At 61.2% G+C, this 13,828-nt stretch overlaps 2 protein-coding genes across 3 annotated transcripts in view; both read left to right on the top strand.

Moving 5' to 3' along the window:
• The window catches only part of ARHGEF17 (Rho guanine nucleotide exchange factor 17), a 30,367-nt gene extending 23,524 nt beyond the window's left edge, over positions 1-6,843 (top strand). Inside the window, exons 7-21 of the mRNA XM_066340790.1 lie at positions 221-271; positions 522-631; positions 741-826; positions 927-1,045; positions 1,252-1,465; positions 1,581-1,654; positions 1,773-1,966; positions 2,057-2,307; positions 2,652-2,898; positions 2,978-3,064; positions 3,174-3,241; positions 3,588-3,736; positions 3,820-3,994; positions 4,625-4,867; positions 5,390-6,843. Coding sequence (XP_066196887.1) covers positions 221-271; positions 522-631; positions 741-826; positions 927-1,045; positions 1,252-1,465; positions 1,581-1,654; positions 1,773-1,966; positions 2,057-2,307; positions 2,652-2,898; positions 2,978-3,064; positions 3,174-3,241; positions 3,588-3,736; positions 3,820-3,994; positions 4,625-4,867; positions 5,390-5,580 — 2,259 coding nt within the window. The 3' untranslated portion in view covers positions 5,581-6,843. The remainder of the gene's footprint in view (positions 1-220; positions 272-521; positions 632-740; positions 827-926; positions 1,046-1,251; positions 1,466-1,580; positions 1,655-1,772; positions 1,967-2,056; positions 2,308-2,651; positions 2,899-2,977; positions 3,065-3,173; positions 3,242-3,587; positions 3,737-3,819; positions 3,995-4,624; positions 4,868-5,389) is intronic.
• Positions 6,844-7,631: 788 nt separating this feature from the next.
• Positions 7,632-12,319, top strand: RELT (RELT TNF receptor). Of its 2 annotated transcripts, XM_066340789.1 has the most exons (10): positions 7,632-7,658; positions 10,152-10,209; positions 10,477-10,566; positions 10,642-10,796; positions 10,878-10,963; positions 11,222-11,458; positions 11,620-11,700; positions 11,788-11,869; positions 11,950-12,135; positions 12,211-12,319. In XM_066340789.1, exons 2-10 carry the CDS (start codon positions 10,165-10,167, stop codon positions 12,296-12,298), a joined length of 1,050 nt encoding a protein of 349 aa, XP_066196886.1. In that variant the 5' UTR covers positions 7,632-7,658; positions 10,152-10,164; the 3' UTR covers positions 12,299-12,319. The 2 variants fall into 2 exon arrangements, with proteins under 2 accessions (XP_066196886.1, XP_066196885.1); XM_066340788.1 differs by lacking the exon at positions 7,632-7,658 and having other exon boundaries at positions 9,700-10,209.
• The last annotated feature ends 1,509 nt before the right edge of the window (positions 12,320-13,828 follow it).

The raw sequence follows: 13,828 nt of genomic DNA, 5'->3' as shown, positions 1-13,828 counted from the left end.
TCCTTCTCCACTAAATGTCCTCGTTTCTGCTCTTTCTGGGTCACTCCAGGCTGGGGCACTTGTTTTCTCCTCCAGGCCCAGCTTTCCCCATCATCCTTTGGCCTAGGTGGGCTCCTGGGGGTTTGGGAAGGGACTGGGGTCCCAGTTCTGAGCTGGGGGATGTAGGGGCAGGGATGAAGGCCACAGAGCTTCTCACCCACGGGTCTCCTTGTCCCTACAGCTCCAGGCTCCGCTCCGCAGGTTCCTGCGCCAGGAGATGGTCGTGGAAGTGGTAAGAGCAGGGGCCACATGCTGGGTGGGGCAGTGGGAGGCTGTGACTGGATCATGGGGCACCTGTGTGCCCATGGGAGGCTATGGGTGGGTGGATGGATGGATGGATGGATGGATGGATGGATGGATGGATGGATGGAACAGACGGATGGGCAAGACAGCACATGGGGAAGCTGAGGCAGGGCCCTCTCCCAGCACTGGCCCCGAGGAGGGATGGTCATTAACCCCCTGGTGTCTCCCCTGCCCCACAGAAGGCAGTGGGTGGGAAGAAGGACCGCTCCTTCTTCCTCTTCTCGGACCTGCTGGTATGCACCACGCTGAAACGCAAGTCGGGCTCGCTCCGCCGCAGCTCCATGAGCCTGTGAGTACCACCAGGCCTGGGGACACGTCCTGGGTGTCCCTGCCAGTTGGCCTGGCTTTAGGGGGCTGTGGCTGTGGGTGCAGCTCAGCCATCCCCCCTGACTTCCCAGGTACACTGCGGCCAGTGTGATCGACACCGCCAGCAAGTACAAACTGCTCTGGAAGCTGCCCCTGGAGGATGTGGACATTGTCAAAGGTCTGTCACTGCCTGCTGGAGTCCCATCTCACCCCAAAACTCATCACTCCCCCTGGCTGGTAGTGTCAGGGAGGGAGGGGTTAATGCTGTGTCCACACAGGTGCCTCGCAAGCCACCAACAGGGAGAGCATCCAGAAAAGTATCAGCCGCCTGGATGAAGACCTCAACACACTGGGGCAAGTCAGCAAGCTGTCAGAGACCCTCAGCTTCCCCCACCAGGTATGGGGATGGTGGCCCTGGTCAGATACTTTCCCAGTGGGACCACACAGGATGTCCTCACTGAGAGGGGAGAACCTGTGGAAGGGTTGGTGGCCATAAATGTTGGGGAAGCTGCTGAAGGATGCCAAGGGAGGGACAGGGGGTTATCAAGCACGTGGCTTGTGGTGGCCCATCCCTGAGAGCTCAAATGTTGTCCCCATCCCAAGGGCCTGGATGACGTGATCAAGGACCTGATGGCCGCCATCCACCGGGAGCTGTCGGAGAAACAATCCCTGTCCTTCAGCATGGCCTTCCCCCCCAACAAGGTGGAGCTCAGCACCACCAAAGCTGATGGCACTGAGTCCTTCATCTTTGAGTTCCCCAACCCTGACGCCCGGCTCGGCTTCGAGCAAGCCTTCGAGGACGCCAAGAAAAAGCTGGGTAACAGCAGGGAGGGGGGAGGTGGATGTAGTGGTGGGCCTGGCATCCCCCCCACCCTGCTGGAGTAGACCCCTTTCCTCCATCACTTCTTGATCCCCCAACCTGATTTTCCCAGCTTCCAGCAAAAACTGCCTGGACCCAGAGTTCCTCAAAGCCATCCCCATCATGAAGACGCGGAGCGGGATGCAGGTACTCAAAGTCTGGGTTCATGCACCCCACAGGTCCTCTCCATCTCAGTGGTCTTGTTACCAGATGCTGACAGCTCCAGCATCGTTCCTGAATAACCCAATCTCCTGCTCCCTCGCAGTTCTCCTGCGCTTCTCCCAGCCACGGCAGTCCGGAGAGCTCGCACGAGGTTTGGGTTTGCAACAGCGACGGCTACGTGGGGCAGGTCTGCCTGCTGAGCATCCGCAAGGAGCCCACGGTGGAGGCCTGCATCGCGGTCTGCTCCGCCAGGATCCTCTGCATCGCCTCCGTGCCCGGCCTCAAGCGCACCTATAGGTAGGACAGTCCCCGGCCCCGCGGAGCCGGCGGGCGCAGGGCGATGCTGGAGCTGCTTCTCTCCCCTCCCTCCCTCCCCGGCGGCGGCAGGGAGCGTGCGGAGCCGCTGGGCAGCCCCTCGGCGGAGCTGAGCGTGGCGCAGCCGGAGGACGCGGGGCCGCAGCCGTGCCTGCACATCTCCATCTCGGGCTCGTCGCTGGAGCTCTCAGAGCCCGTGGACGGCGGCAACAGGGAGCTGGTGCCCTTTGACAGCGATGACACGGATGACGAGTCCTCGCCCAGTCCCTCTGGGACGCTGCAGAGCCAAGCCAGCCACTCCACCATCTCCTCCAGCTTTGGCAGTGAGTCGTCGCCAGCCCCTTCTTGGGGAAAAATACACTTTTTAGCCCCAAAATTAAGGGCAGCTCCATTTTTTTTGGCCTCTCTGCCTTGTATTCATCGGGGGAATCTGCAGGTGGAGGCTTTTTGAGCCTGGGGAAAAAGATGTTGAGAGGCATCAGCCCAACGGTGTGGTACTGAGATGGGGGGGAGGTTGGGTGAAACCTTGTGAGTTTTGAGGCTCAGCATCCCTATGCCATCCCCTGGGCTTGACATCACCTGTGATCTCTTCCTCATGACTTTGGAGGGTGTAGGATGGTCATGGTCTGAGCCATTCCTTCCTCCTCCTCCTCCTCCTCCTCCACAGATGAAGAGATCCCGAGCTGCAAGGAGGCAACAGTGGAGACGACGAGCTCGGAGGAGGAGCAGGAGCCTGGTTTCATGCCCATCACGGGCACCTACGGGCAGACCCGGCACGGCGAGAGCCCCACGGATGGGCGTGCCCTGCGCCGCTCCAGCCGCGGCTCCTTCACCCGCGGCAGCCTCGAGGACCTCCTCAGCCTGGACCCCGAAGCCCACCAGAGCTCCATGTGGCTGGGCACCGAGGATGGCTGGTATGTGCCTGGGTGGGAATTCCTACGTGGGAAGGATGCCGGTCCTGGGAGAGCCTCAAGCTTTGCTCTCCTCCTGCAGCATCCACGTGTACCAGTCCTCGGACAACATCCGCAACAGGAAGAACAGCATGAAGATGCAGCACGCTGCCGCCGTCATGTGCATCCTGTAAGTGGGGAAAGGGGATCTTCAGCTCCGGGTGGGGTCAGAGCAGGGGGTTTTGGGGTGGCTGAGCAGGGTACTGCAGCTGGATGTCAAAGGTCGTTTGTCCCCGCAGGTACCTGGATAATCAGGTCTTTGTGTCACTGGCCAACGGGGAGCTTGTCGTGTACCAGCGGGAAGCGGGTGAGATTGGATTTGGGACACCAAAAATGCGGCCCCAAAGTGGTGGCTGTGGGAGGTTGGCTTGGGCAGCCCCTGGGGAGGGATGCTCAGGGTGGCTTCCCTACTTCCACAGAAAGGGACATCCCTGGAGGGATGCTGGAGGCACCACTCTCAGAGGCAGGTGGAGGTGGGCATCCTTCTCCTGGTCCCTGCCTGCCGCTGGAACCCCATGGTTCAGTTTATGTCCCCTCTGAGGGGCGACCTGGAGAAAGTTGTCTTCAGCCACCGCCCCCCATTGTCCGTATAGAGCTGGCCTTTTTTTTCGGGAACACTTTAACTACCCACCCCACTCTCCCCACCCTCTCAGGCCGTTTCTGGGACCCCCAAAACTCCAAGTCCCTGTCCCTGGGCTCACCGGGGAGCCCCATCACCAAGATGGTGGCTGTGGCGGGGAAGCTGTGGTGCGGCTGCCAGAACCGAGTCATCGTCCTCAACACCACCACGCTGGCACAGGAGGTAGCGCGGGCGGCGGCGGGGGGACGCGGTGGGAGGCGCGGCGGGCGCCGGTGGCATCACCGCCGTCCCCTCTCTCCCCGCAGCACACGCTCCAGGTGGGGCAGGACGGAGGGCGCAGTGTCACCTGCATGGTGAGCGCGGGCAGCGGCGTGTGGGTGACGCTGCAGGGCAGCGCCCAGGTCCGGCTGTACCACGCCACCACCTACGAGCAGCTGGCAGAGGCAGACATCACCCCGCCGGTGCACAAGATGCTCGCCGGTGAGTGACGCCTCTCCAAGTGGGTGCCGGTGCCGCTGGGAAATGCCCTGAAGCGTCCGGTGCTGGGGAGTTTAGGATGCTGCGTTTGGGGAAGGAAGTGCGAGTTCTTTAGCTCGTGTTAGGCAGCTGCGGAATCCCACGTGGAAATAGGGCAGCCCCTGGGGAAATGGATAATCTCGTGTTGGAACGGGGCGGTAATCTCATAATCATAAAACCGTGGAATCTCCAAATGGTTTCGGTTGGAAGGGACCTTAAAGATTACTTCATTCCAGCCCCCTGCCATGGGCGGGGACACCTTCCACTATCCCAGGCTGCTCCAAGCCCCAGTGTCCAGCCTGGCCTTGGGCACTTCCAGGGATCCAGGGGCAGCCACAGCCTCTCTGGGCACCCTGTGCCAGGGCTCCCCACCCTCCCAGGGAACAATTCCTTCCCAATATCCCATCTAACCTTGCCCCCAGCCAGTGGGAAGCTATCACCCCTTGTCCTATCAACCCAGTTGTGATGCCACCAGCCGGGGAGGGGTTGTGAGGTCCTTTCCCCATGTTCCAAGTGCCGCAGATACCCCTGGGGATGGATCCCTGCGGGGGATGTGGGGCAGGATAAGGCGCTGATGGCCGGGATGCTCGGCAGGCTCGGATGCCATTATCCGGCAGCACAAGGCCGCCTGCCTGCGGATCACGGCGCTCCTGGTGTGCAAGGACCTGCTGTGGATCGGAACCAGCGCCGGCGTGGTGCTGACCCTGTCGGTGTCAGCCAAGGCAGCGCCCACGCTGGTGGGGCTGTCCCAGGGCCACACCGGCCACGTGCGCTTCCTCACGGCCATCGAGCTGCCCGACGGCTTTGACCTGCTCTTCCCGCTGCCCAGGGACACGGGTAGGTGGGGTGGCTGCCACGTCCCCCTCGTGGCACGTCTCAGGAGCAGGGCACGCCGTTTGTGGGGCTGGGAATGCTGGCCTGTGGGACCAGGAGTAGCCTTGAAGTGTCGGGATGCCCCTTCTATTCTTGCCGTGTTAAAATCCAGAGTGAAAAAACTAGCAGAGAAGGGTGGGGGAAACTGGGTGCTAAACTGCCCTCTACCAGCGTGAGCAACCCCAAATCTCCTGGGGAGACCCAAAGTCCCTCGGTGTCACCCAGCCCAGCTCTGAGGCGGGGGTGGGATGGGGAGGAGAAGGAGATGGGGTGGGGGCTAGCGGTGTTGAGGGAGGAGCTACACATGGGTTCCGGGGTCCGGTGTGGGGTGGGAGGGGTTTGGGGACGGGAGGAGGTGTTTCGGGGCCGGGATGCGATGCCTGGGGAAATGGCAGAGGGTTGATGCTGAGGTGCCGCTACTGCTGGTGGTGTGCAGCGAAGCTGTGGGTACGCGGGTGACAGCGTTTGGGGCCGTGCGCTTGGCAGGGGCCGAGAAGCCGAGCGAGGCCGAGAAGCGAGACCCGTCCCGCCCGCGCGGCCCCGCGCTGGGGCTGTCCAAGCCCAAGATGCTGGTGATCAGCGGCGGGGACGGCTACGAGGATTTCCGGCTGACCAGCAGCAGCGAGACCGTGGGCCGGGACGACAGCACCAACCACCTCCTCCTCTGGAGAGCGTGACCCCCCCACGGGCAGCAAGGGGGGCTGCCGGCCCCCTGCCCACCGCCCCCCGCCCCAGCGCCTCTCATCTCCAGCCCGGCTGCTCTCTGTGTGCTCGGGGTTGGGGGGGATGAGCCCCGGTCCCCCCGCCGTCCCCCCGGCCGCCGCACTGGACTCGGGGGCGGGGGACACACAGCGCTTCGGGGGCCTCCAGAAGATGGGGAGGGGGCGGGGGTTCGCTTGGGAAGGCGCTGCGGAGGAGGACGTTACCGAGCATCCCCGGGGACCGGCCGGAGGATGCCCGACAGCCAGGAACCTGCCTTGCTCTCCGGTTTTGTGTGTGCCTGCTTCACGGGGCGGGGGGGCGCGGGCTTGTCACCCCCCCCGGCCTCCGGGACCCCCGGCCACGCCGCGGGACCACCCCAGGGACAATCCGCCCGCGGTGTCCCCCCCGGCCCGGGCCTCCCGCTAACCCGCTCGCTCCATCGCCAGCACCCAGATAGCTCTGTTCGTTTGTTCGTTTGTTTTAAATATATATATATATATTATATATATATAAACATCCTTATTTATTTGGGGGGTTGCGGGCCTCAGGGGCGTCGTCACAGCACCGCCAGTCCCTCTGCTCCGGAGCTGAGGGGTTAAAACTTGCCGGTTCATCGTCCCGAGGGAGAGCCTGACCGCGCTAGTGGAGCTGGACCACGCTGGTGGAGGGGGGCCGCTGATGCGGGGGAGGAGGGAAGGAAATTTGAGTCCCCCCCACTCCTTCTCTGTGATTCCCAGTGGGATTTTGCAGCCTGGGAAGTGGGATGAAGGCGCTGCTGCCATTTGAAGGATCTCTAGATGAGAACAGTCATCTTTGTGTTCCCTGACAGCCACGAGGGCTGTCCCCCCACCCTTAAAATGGGGTGGCAGTGTGGGGGACCCAAAAAGTGAGACTGTGCTGGACCAACCCTCCCCTATTTGCCCTTTTCCTCGCCGTTTTCCTGCTTTCACCTCAGGATCCAGGCGAGATGAGTGCTCCCAGATTGGACTACCCTGTTGTCCCCATGGGAGACGTGACAACCGTGGTGGCAGAGATGAATCAGGGTGTCCCCAATCCCACACAGCTGGTTGAGTGAGAGGAATGCTGCCATCCCACATGGAACCATCCGTCTGTCCGTCAGCAGGGCCAGTGGGTGTGTGCTATAATTGGGATGATGAGGATATTTTGGGAAAGGAGGGGGGGGGGTGGATTTCGGTCACTTGGGGGCTCTTTGTTATTAAAGGTCACCCGTGCCAGAATGATCCCAGCGTGGTCTCATCCTTCACCTCGGGATGGGGTGGCGGGGACAGGGTGAGGACGGGCACAGCTTCTACCACCCACTGGTGTCACTGGGAATGTCACCCACTGGTGCCACTGGTGGTGAAGTCTCCGGTGGGGAAGAAGAAACCTTTTCCACCACTGGGGTGCAGTTATTCTGTCCTGGATAACCCTGAGGGGGATATCAGGGTGTCCAGCCCTTGTGCCCCAGAGCATGGGGATGTGACATTCGCTGGGTGGACAAACAGGGAGTTTGGGAAAACCCAAAACTGGGTTTTCCTGGGGAAAACCGAGGGAAGTAGAGGGAACACCAGGTCTGACGATAACCAGATGTCCCGCTGTGGGAAAACTGTCTCCTAGGGAAGAGGACAAGGCATGGTGTACTGCAGGATAGGTAGGAAAGCGGGTAAGAAAGCAACACTCATGGGTGTCCCCTCTGAGCCTACAGGAGGGAGAAAAAAAACCTCACTTTTTTTTTTTTTAATTCCTGCTGGGCAGGTAAAGCCCACCCTGATCTGGTTGTTCCCGTTTCCCCCCAGCCCGCCCCGAGGGTGGGATAAAGCCCATCCCAAATCCCCCCCGCGATTCCCGCAGTCCCCGCCGCGGCCGGGAGGTGGCGGTGCCGTGGGGCCCGCGGGGGCGTGGTCAGGCAGCAGATGGGCGTGGCCTCTGTGTGTGACGTCACGGGACGGGGCGGGGTCTGTGCAGCCGCGCTCCCGCGGGTTCATTCATAAGGAGGAGGCGCGACCGACGGGGCGGCCCCGGGGGGAGTCTGGGGGCTCCGCGGTGGGGACAGGTAGGGGACACCCCGGGCACAGGGACACCGCCCCAGCCCGGGGGGGCTCGGGTTATCTCCCCTTAAAGGGTTATTCCCCCGTGGGGAGGGGGTCTGGGGTCGGGATTTCTGCAGTTTTGCGGCGTGCAAAGAGGGGGGATCTGGTGCTTTTTGGGATGCTCGACCCCCGCTTTGAGCTAAAGAAGGTGGGCGGTGTTTTTGTCTTGGCCTTATCGCTAAAGCCGGGCTTTGGGGGAGCTCCGCCTGGAGTGGGGTGCGCTGGGGAGAGCCCGGCGGGTCCGGGAGGCTGCGGCTGCTGCAGCGCCAAAGTAGGTTAAAATAAAGGGTGGAGAGGAGAAAAAGTAGGTTAAGGAATACTCAGCAGCAGCTGCCTGGGAAAAGAGGTAGAAGCCCTGTCGGATTTTTTTTTTTTTTTTCTTTTTTTTTTTTTCGGAGCTGGAAAATCCCAGGGCTCCGGGCCAAAGGGCCGGAGATGCTGCGGATGCTGCGGCGCGGGGCTGCACCCCGGAACGGGGCCGGGACGTGCCGCTGCCGGGGCTGGGCGCCATCGCAGCGCTTCCCCGGGATCATTTGACTTGAACGCTGGAATTCTGTAGCGGCTCGACTGTTCCCACAGCTCCGATGGGGCCCGGGGCTGCGGTAATGCCGAGTTTCGCTCCATCTGCCGGACAATCCCCTCCTTGTCCAAAACTGTCTCCAGCAGCTGTTCCCCAAAGTTTTTCCGAACAGTTGCTCCTTTTTCCCTCTGTTTGTCTGCGGGAGCCATCGGCTGAAACCCGGTTCCCCCACAGGGAGGGGAAGCCCTCGCTGGAATCCCAGCGGGCAGTTTTAGGTTACGGGTTGTGCTGAGGACGGCTGGGAATAAAGTGCTCATGTGATCCCGAGGGATTAGGGGAGGTTTCCAAAACCGAGTCGCCTCTTGCGGTGTATTGGCATTGATGCGCCAGTCAGGTGGGGCCCGGGGCTGGTGGAGCTTGGAGTGTCCCCAAAAGCAGCCAGGTCTGGCACTGGTGGGGTTATTTTTTGGTTTCCTCTGGTTCTTGGAGGGGCAAATTCTGTCGGTTTTAGGAATGTGTCAGGGCAGTTGGGCTTCCCAGCGTCACCAGCTGGGGATTTGTGCCTGCATACCCCATCTCCCCTTGGGATGGCCTCAAGCTGCCCCCAAAAATCGGGTGCTGAGTCCTGGGCAGAGCTCCAGTGCCAACCAGGAGCTGGCACCCTCTGGCCCCTGCACCCCTATGGCAGCGTTCTGTTCATGAGGGATGTCCTTAATCCTTGGATTAAGCTTGGCCTCAAATCAGCTTTACCCCTGCTCCTGGTGGTGTTTAGATCCAGTTATCATGATCTGGAATGCTCTGGTGAGCTGAGATGCTCGTGGTCCCTCAGGCAGGGTGGCATCTTCCTGGCCCCTCCTGAGGCCATTTCTTCTCCAGCAGAGATGTCCCCAGACATCTCGGTGTGTCCCTAAAGTGCTTGAATTGCACAGCCCCAGAGAATTAAAATGCTTCACGTTAGGTTTAAACTCGAGATTTATTGGATTATAGGGTGGAGAGCTTGCCTGGGGATCACCATCCCTTGGTACTCGAGGGGCACATCCCAGGGGGATTCAGGAGCTGGGCTGGCCAGCTCCATGCCAGCTCCCTGAAGGAGTGCTCCTGTACTGGGAGCTACTGGAGGGAACTGGAGTACAGAGGATGCTCCTTTTGGGTTCTGCTATCGTGTCCCAACCCGCATCCTAGAAACACCCGGCTCAGCCCTGCTCACCCCCGGGACCCCTCACATGTAATTAGCTGCATCTCGGAGTGATGCTGGTCACTAATTAGGAGAAACTCATCAGGCACAGGCTGTAATGAAGCTCTGCTGGGGCTCTCACAGGACCGTGACGACCGGGGGGGAATTTCCATGCGGGTGGTAGGATTTCCATGTGGGTGGCAGGATTTCCATGCAGGCAGCAGGATTTCCATGTGGAGGCTGGATCCGGGTTTGGGTTATTATTTATTTTTTCCTTCCTTGCCCTATGCTGTCAGCATAGATTTTAATTTTAACAACCAATTGCTGACCCTGAAGAGAGAGGATGAAACTCTGCGAAACACCTCTTGTTTTGTTTGAGCTTTTATTTAAAAATATTCTTTAATTTTTTTTTAGTGACTTCATTTCCTTGTGACAGATGCAAAAGGATTTCCTCCGGAGCAGGAAAAACCTTTCTTTAACTTTGTTTAGCATCATCTGCTCCTTGCATGAATGGTGTGACTCCGCCGCTGAGGTTGGTCCCTTTCCAGTTTGGGATGGAGCTGGAATCTCCAAGGGCAGGGTGATGCTGGGCATTCCATAAAAAACTCTAGAAAACATTTCTGGGGGATGGTTCAGGACTGCCGCCGTAGGGATATTTAGGCAGATGCCTTGCAGCATCCCAGAAGGGGGAAAAGGGGCTCCCAAATAACTTTTCCAGAGGGATTATCCCTGGATGATGACTCTGGTGCTCCCCTTGGGCAGGTCTCCCCGGGTGATGAAGAGGAGCGGGATGCACTGGTGGCTTGTCACCGTCCTAGGGGTGAGTATGGCCTCTCGTCTCTCCCATCCCATCCCTCTGCTTCTCTGATGCTCAAACACCACCCATGGCCGTATGGGACATGGGGATGGGTTTGCCATCCGTCATGGTGCATCCAGTGAGTTCTCATCCCTCACCCCACTGGAGGAGGCCGTCCGCTGGCCGTGCGGCAAGCGATGGCATCACCCGTGACAGGGTGGCATCTGCCAGCGGAGCCAGCCGGCGGGGGAGCCTCAGCAGCCGGCGCTGAGCGCTCTGCTCCTCCCGCAGGTGCTGAGCAGACCCGCCCAGGGGGCCGGGAGCTGCAGCGCCCCGGAGCAGGGGACAGCGGGATGCCCGCCCGGAGAGGAGCCCACCGGGGTAAGCCGTGCCTGCCTGCGGCACCTCCAGCCGGAGGGACCCGCCCTTCGCTCACCCGCCTTTCCCTCCCCGCAGGATCCAGCGGCGGCGTGCCGAGCTTGTCCCCCCGGCACCTTCTCTCTGGGGGACGCGTCCTGCGCCGCTCACACCCAGTGCCGGGCCGGGAACAGGGTCCTGGTGGCGGCGGGGACAGCGGCGAGCGACAGCCGGTGCGGAGCCTGCCTGCCGGGGTGAGCCCAGCCGGGGGACGCTGAGCCGCAGCCCCGCCGGGCTCGGGGGCCGTGTCCTGACCCTCCCCTCCCACCCCGCAGGTTTCACAGCCCTGGAGGGGAGAGGGAGCCCCGGGGCCGGTGCCTGCCCTGCGCCGCTGCTCCCCGCAGCACCCCGGGGTGCCCAGGTGGGTGCTGCGGCCGGAGGTTTCACCCCGGGGCCGGGGGTGATGGAGGAGCTTGTGCCGGCCCTCGGCCCGGGGACGCCACAGGGTGTGTCCTCCTTGGGGATGTCCTGCTGGGATGTGGCAGCTGAGGACACCTCTGCTCAGGACACAAGCAGCTTCTGCTTCCCTGGGGTCCCAGCCTGGTGCAGGGCTCCTGGGGAAATGGGATTTAATCCCAACAAAGCCCCTTTCTGAGGCTGATCCTGTGCCTCCCCGCAGGCCGGCGGCGAGCCCGCAGCCCCGGAATGCCTGGCAGGGCACCAGGAACCAACGGGACACGGGTGACCCTGCTGGGTGAGGAAGAGGAGGAGGAGGCAGCAGCAGCACAGGCAGCCGTGCTGACCATTGTCCCGGTTTTCTGTGCCATGGGATTGTTGGGAATCCTGGTCTGCAACCTGCTGAAGAAGAGGGGTTATCACTGCACCGCCAGCAAGGAGCCCCAGCACGGTGGCACCGGTGAGCCCTGGTTGTGCCATGACAGCTTTGGTGATCCCACATCTTGCTCAGCCCATTCCCATGGTTTCTTGTCCTCCTTGTCGCAGGGCACCTTGTTTGTCCCTGGCGTGCTTTATCCCCCATCACCGAGTTTTCCCTCACTTCCCAACTTCTGCTTCCAGGTCCCAGCTCCATCTACCAGCTGGAGGATGCCAATGAGGACACCATCGGGGTGCTGGTGCGGCTGATCACCGAGAAGAAAGGTCGGGGGGTCGCTGGGAAGGGGAGGAGGGGGTGACCTGGGCCAGAGCCCCGTGACCCCCAACTCCTTGGTGTCCTCCCACACACAGAAAACGCAGCGGCGCTGGAGGAGCTGCTGAAGGAGCATCAGAGGCAGCAGCTGATGCCACCGAGCTGTGCTCCCCTCAATAAGTAAGGGTCCCCTCAGGCTGCACTGAGGACCCCCCATGGTGGGATGACCCCCACGCTGATGGCATTTCTCCCCTCCCCAGGCTGCACCTCCTGCCTCAGTTTCTCCCTGCCTGCCACCACCAGCAGCACCTGCACACGGTGCAGGGACCGGCCCCGTGTGCCCGCTGCAGCCAGAAGTGGCCCGAGGTGCTGCCATCACTCAGTGCCACCAAAGCTCCCAAACCCGGAGCTCATCCCAGCGAGGTGACCATCCTCTCCATCGGCAGGTAAGCAGGGACAGCCCCCCCCGTGTGTGTCCCCTCTGCAGGGCAGGGACAGGCTGAAGTGACCCTCTCCTACAGGTTTCGGGTGTCCCGGATCCCTGAGATGAGGAGCGAGGCGGCGGGGGAGCCCCTCCGTGGCCCCCTCCCCACTGGCAGTGGGATGTGACCCCTGGGATGGAACAGCACCCGCGAGGTGAGGGGGTGTAAAGGGAGGGTGTGGGGAGCCCTGGGCTCCTCCCTGCACAAAGGGGTGCTGGAAGCTGGAAAATGGAGCATTAACGCTGTAGGGACACAGTGTGGGGACAGTGAGGCAGCAGGGAGGGGGTATCTCACTGCAGGGTGCTGGCAGGGCCTGGCACGGGGTGGCACAGCCAGGGGCTGCTCCGTGACTCATGGGCAGCTGCACGGGCTCACGTGCCCTCGCTCACGTCCCCGTGTCCCCTCCTCCAGCAGCGCTGCTGCTGTGACCATCCAGCTCTGGGCCCCTCTCGACATGGACATTAAAGGGCTGGAGCGTGTCCTGGGCAGGGGATGGAGCTGGGAAGGGGCTGGAGCCCCAGGAGAGGCTGAGGGAGCTGGGAAAGGGACTGAGCCTGGAGAAAAGGAGGCTCAGGGGGGACCTTGTGGCTCTGCACAGCTCCCTGACAGGAGGGGACAGCCGGGGGGTCAGGCTCTGCTCTCAGGGAAAAGGGACAGGACAAGGGGAAACAGCCTCAACAAACTGTGCCAGGGGAGCTTCCATGGATGAGTGACACCGAGTGGCTCCTGCCACCTTGGGTGGTGCAAAGGGGCCAATCCAGGCTCACCTGTGGTCCATCCCTTGTCCTCCACAGCAGGCACTGGCCTGGGGGCTGCCTCAGGGGTCAGTGACACCCACAAAGACCCCGCGGAGGGGAAGGAGGACACTGGGCATTGTGTGAAAGCCAGTCCCGCTCAGAGCTGCAAAGTGCTGGAGGTGGCAGCTCGGCTTCTGCTCCTGCCACCAAGGTGTCCAACAGCAGCACAGCAAATCCAGCATCTTGCTCAGCTGGTGAGAAGGATTCTCTGTCCCTGAGGCCTGATGGTGGCCACAGCGTGGTGGCCTGATAGACAGTAACTCCAGGAGCTGCAATGCTGGTGAAGTTGGCCACAGGAATCATCTCTGGGAACCATGGTGCCACAACACAGCTCCGCTGGAAGCACAGGGGACACTGGATGCCATTTCATGGTCACCTTCTGGATCTGTTGATTTCTCCAAGGCCATCATGAACTCCTGATTTCCCTCCATCACCTGGTGCCAGCACTCAGCATCACAGGATAATGAATCTCTGGATCACGGAATGACTCCCCCCTTCCCAACAACCCAGCTGGCGCATGGATCGCTCTGGGCAAAGCTGGTCTCCTGCATCCACCCATCCATCATCTCTCCAAAGTCACAGTTCAGGAGCACGCGGTGGTGGTGCTCACCATGAAGATCACACATTTCACTTTCCATAGGAATCGCTTCTATGGGATCACGCTGGCATGGCCATGTTGGGATCATGGGGATAACCCACCCAAGGTTGGGTTGGAGACCATCAACCTCAAACATCAACCCAAGAAAGGGTTTGTGGCTGGTCCCATTCACCTCTCCACGACATCACCGTGCCAAAAAAACCAACCACCTCACCCTCTCGGGCTCTTTTATTTATTTATTTAATTTTTTTGGGAAACATTT

Source organism: Sylvia atricapilla, chromosome 2 (assembly GCF_009819655.1).
Source record: "Sylvia atricapilla isolate bSylAtr1 chromosome 2, bSylAtr1.pri, whole genome shotgun sequence".
Taxonomy (NCBI): Eukaryota; Metazoa; Chordata; class Aves; order Passeriformes; family Sylviidae; genus Sylvia; species Sylvia atricapilla.
The sequence above is the reverse complement of the archived record's forward strand: the minus strand, read 5'-3'. Positions and strand labels throughout refer to the sequence as shown.

Coding starts and splice junctions, on each gene's coding strand:
- RELT (XM_066340788.1), top strand. CDS start 10,123: ATGATGACTCTGGTGCTCCCCTTGGGCAGGTCTCCCCGGGTGATGAAG. Junction 10,210..10,476: donor GGCTTGTCACCGTCCTAGGG/GTGAGTATGGCC, acceptor CTCCTCCCGCAG/GTGCTGAGCAGACCCGCCCA. Junction 10,567..10,641: donor CCGGAGAGGAGCCCACCGGG/GTAAGCCGTGCC, acceptor CCCTCCCCGCAG/GATCCAGCGGCGGCGTGCCG.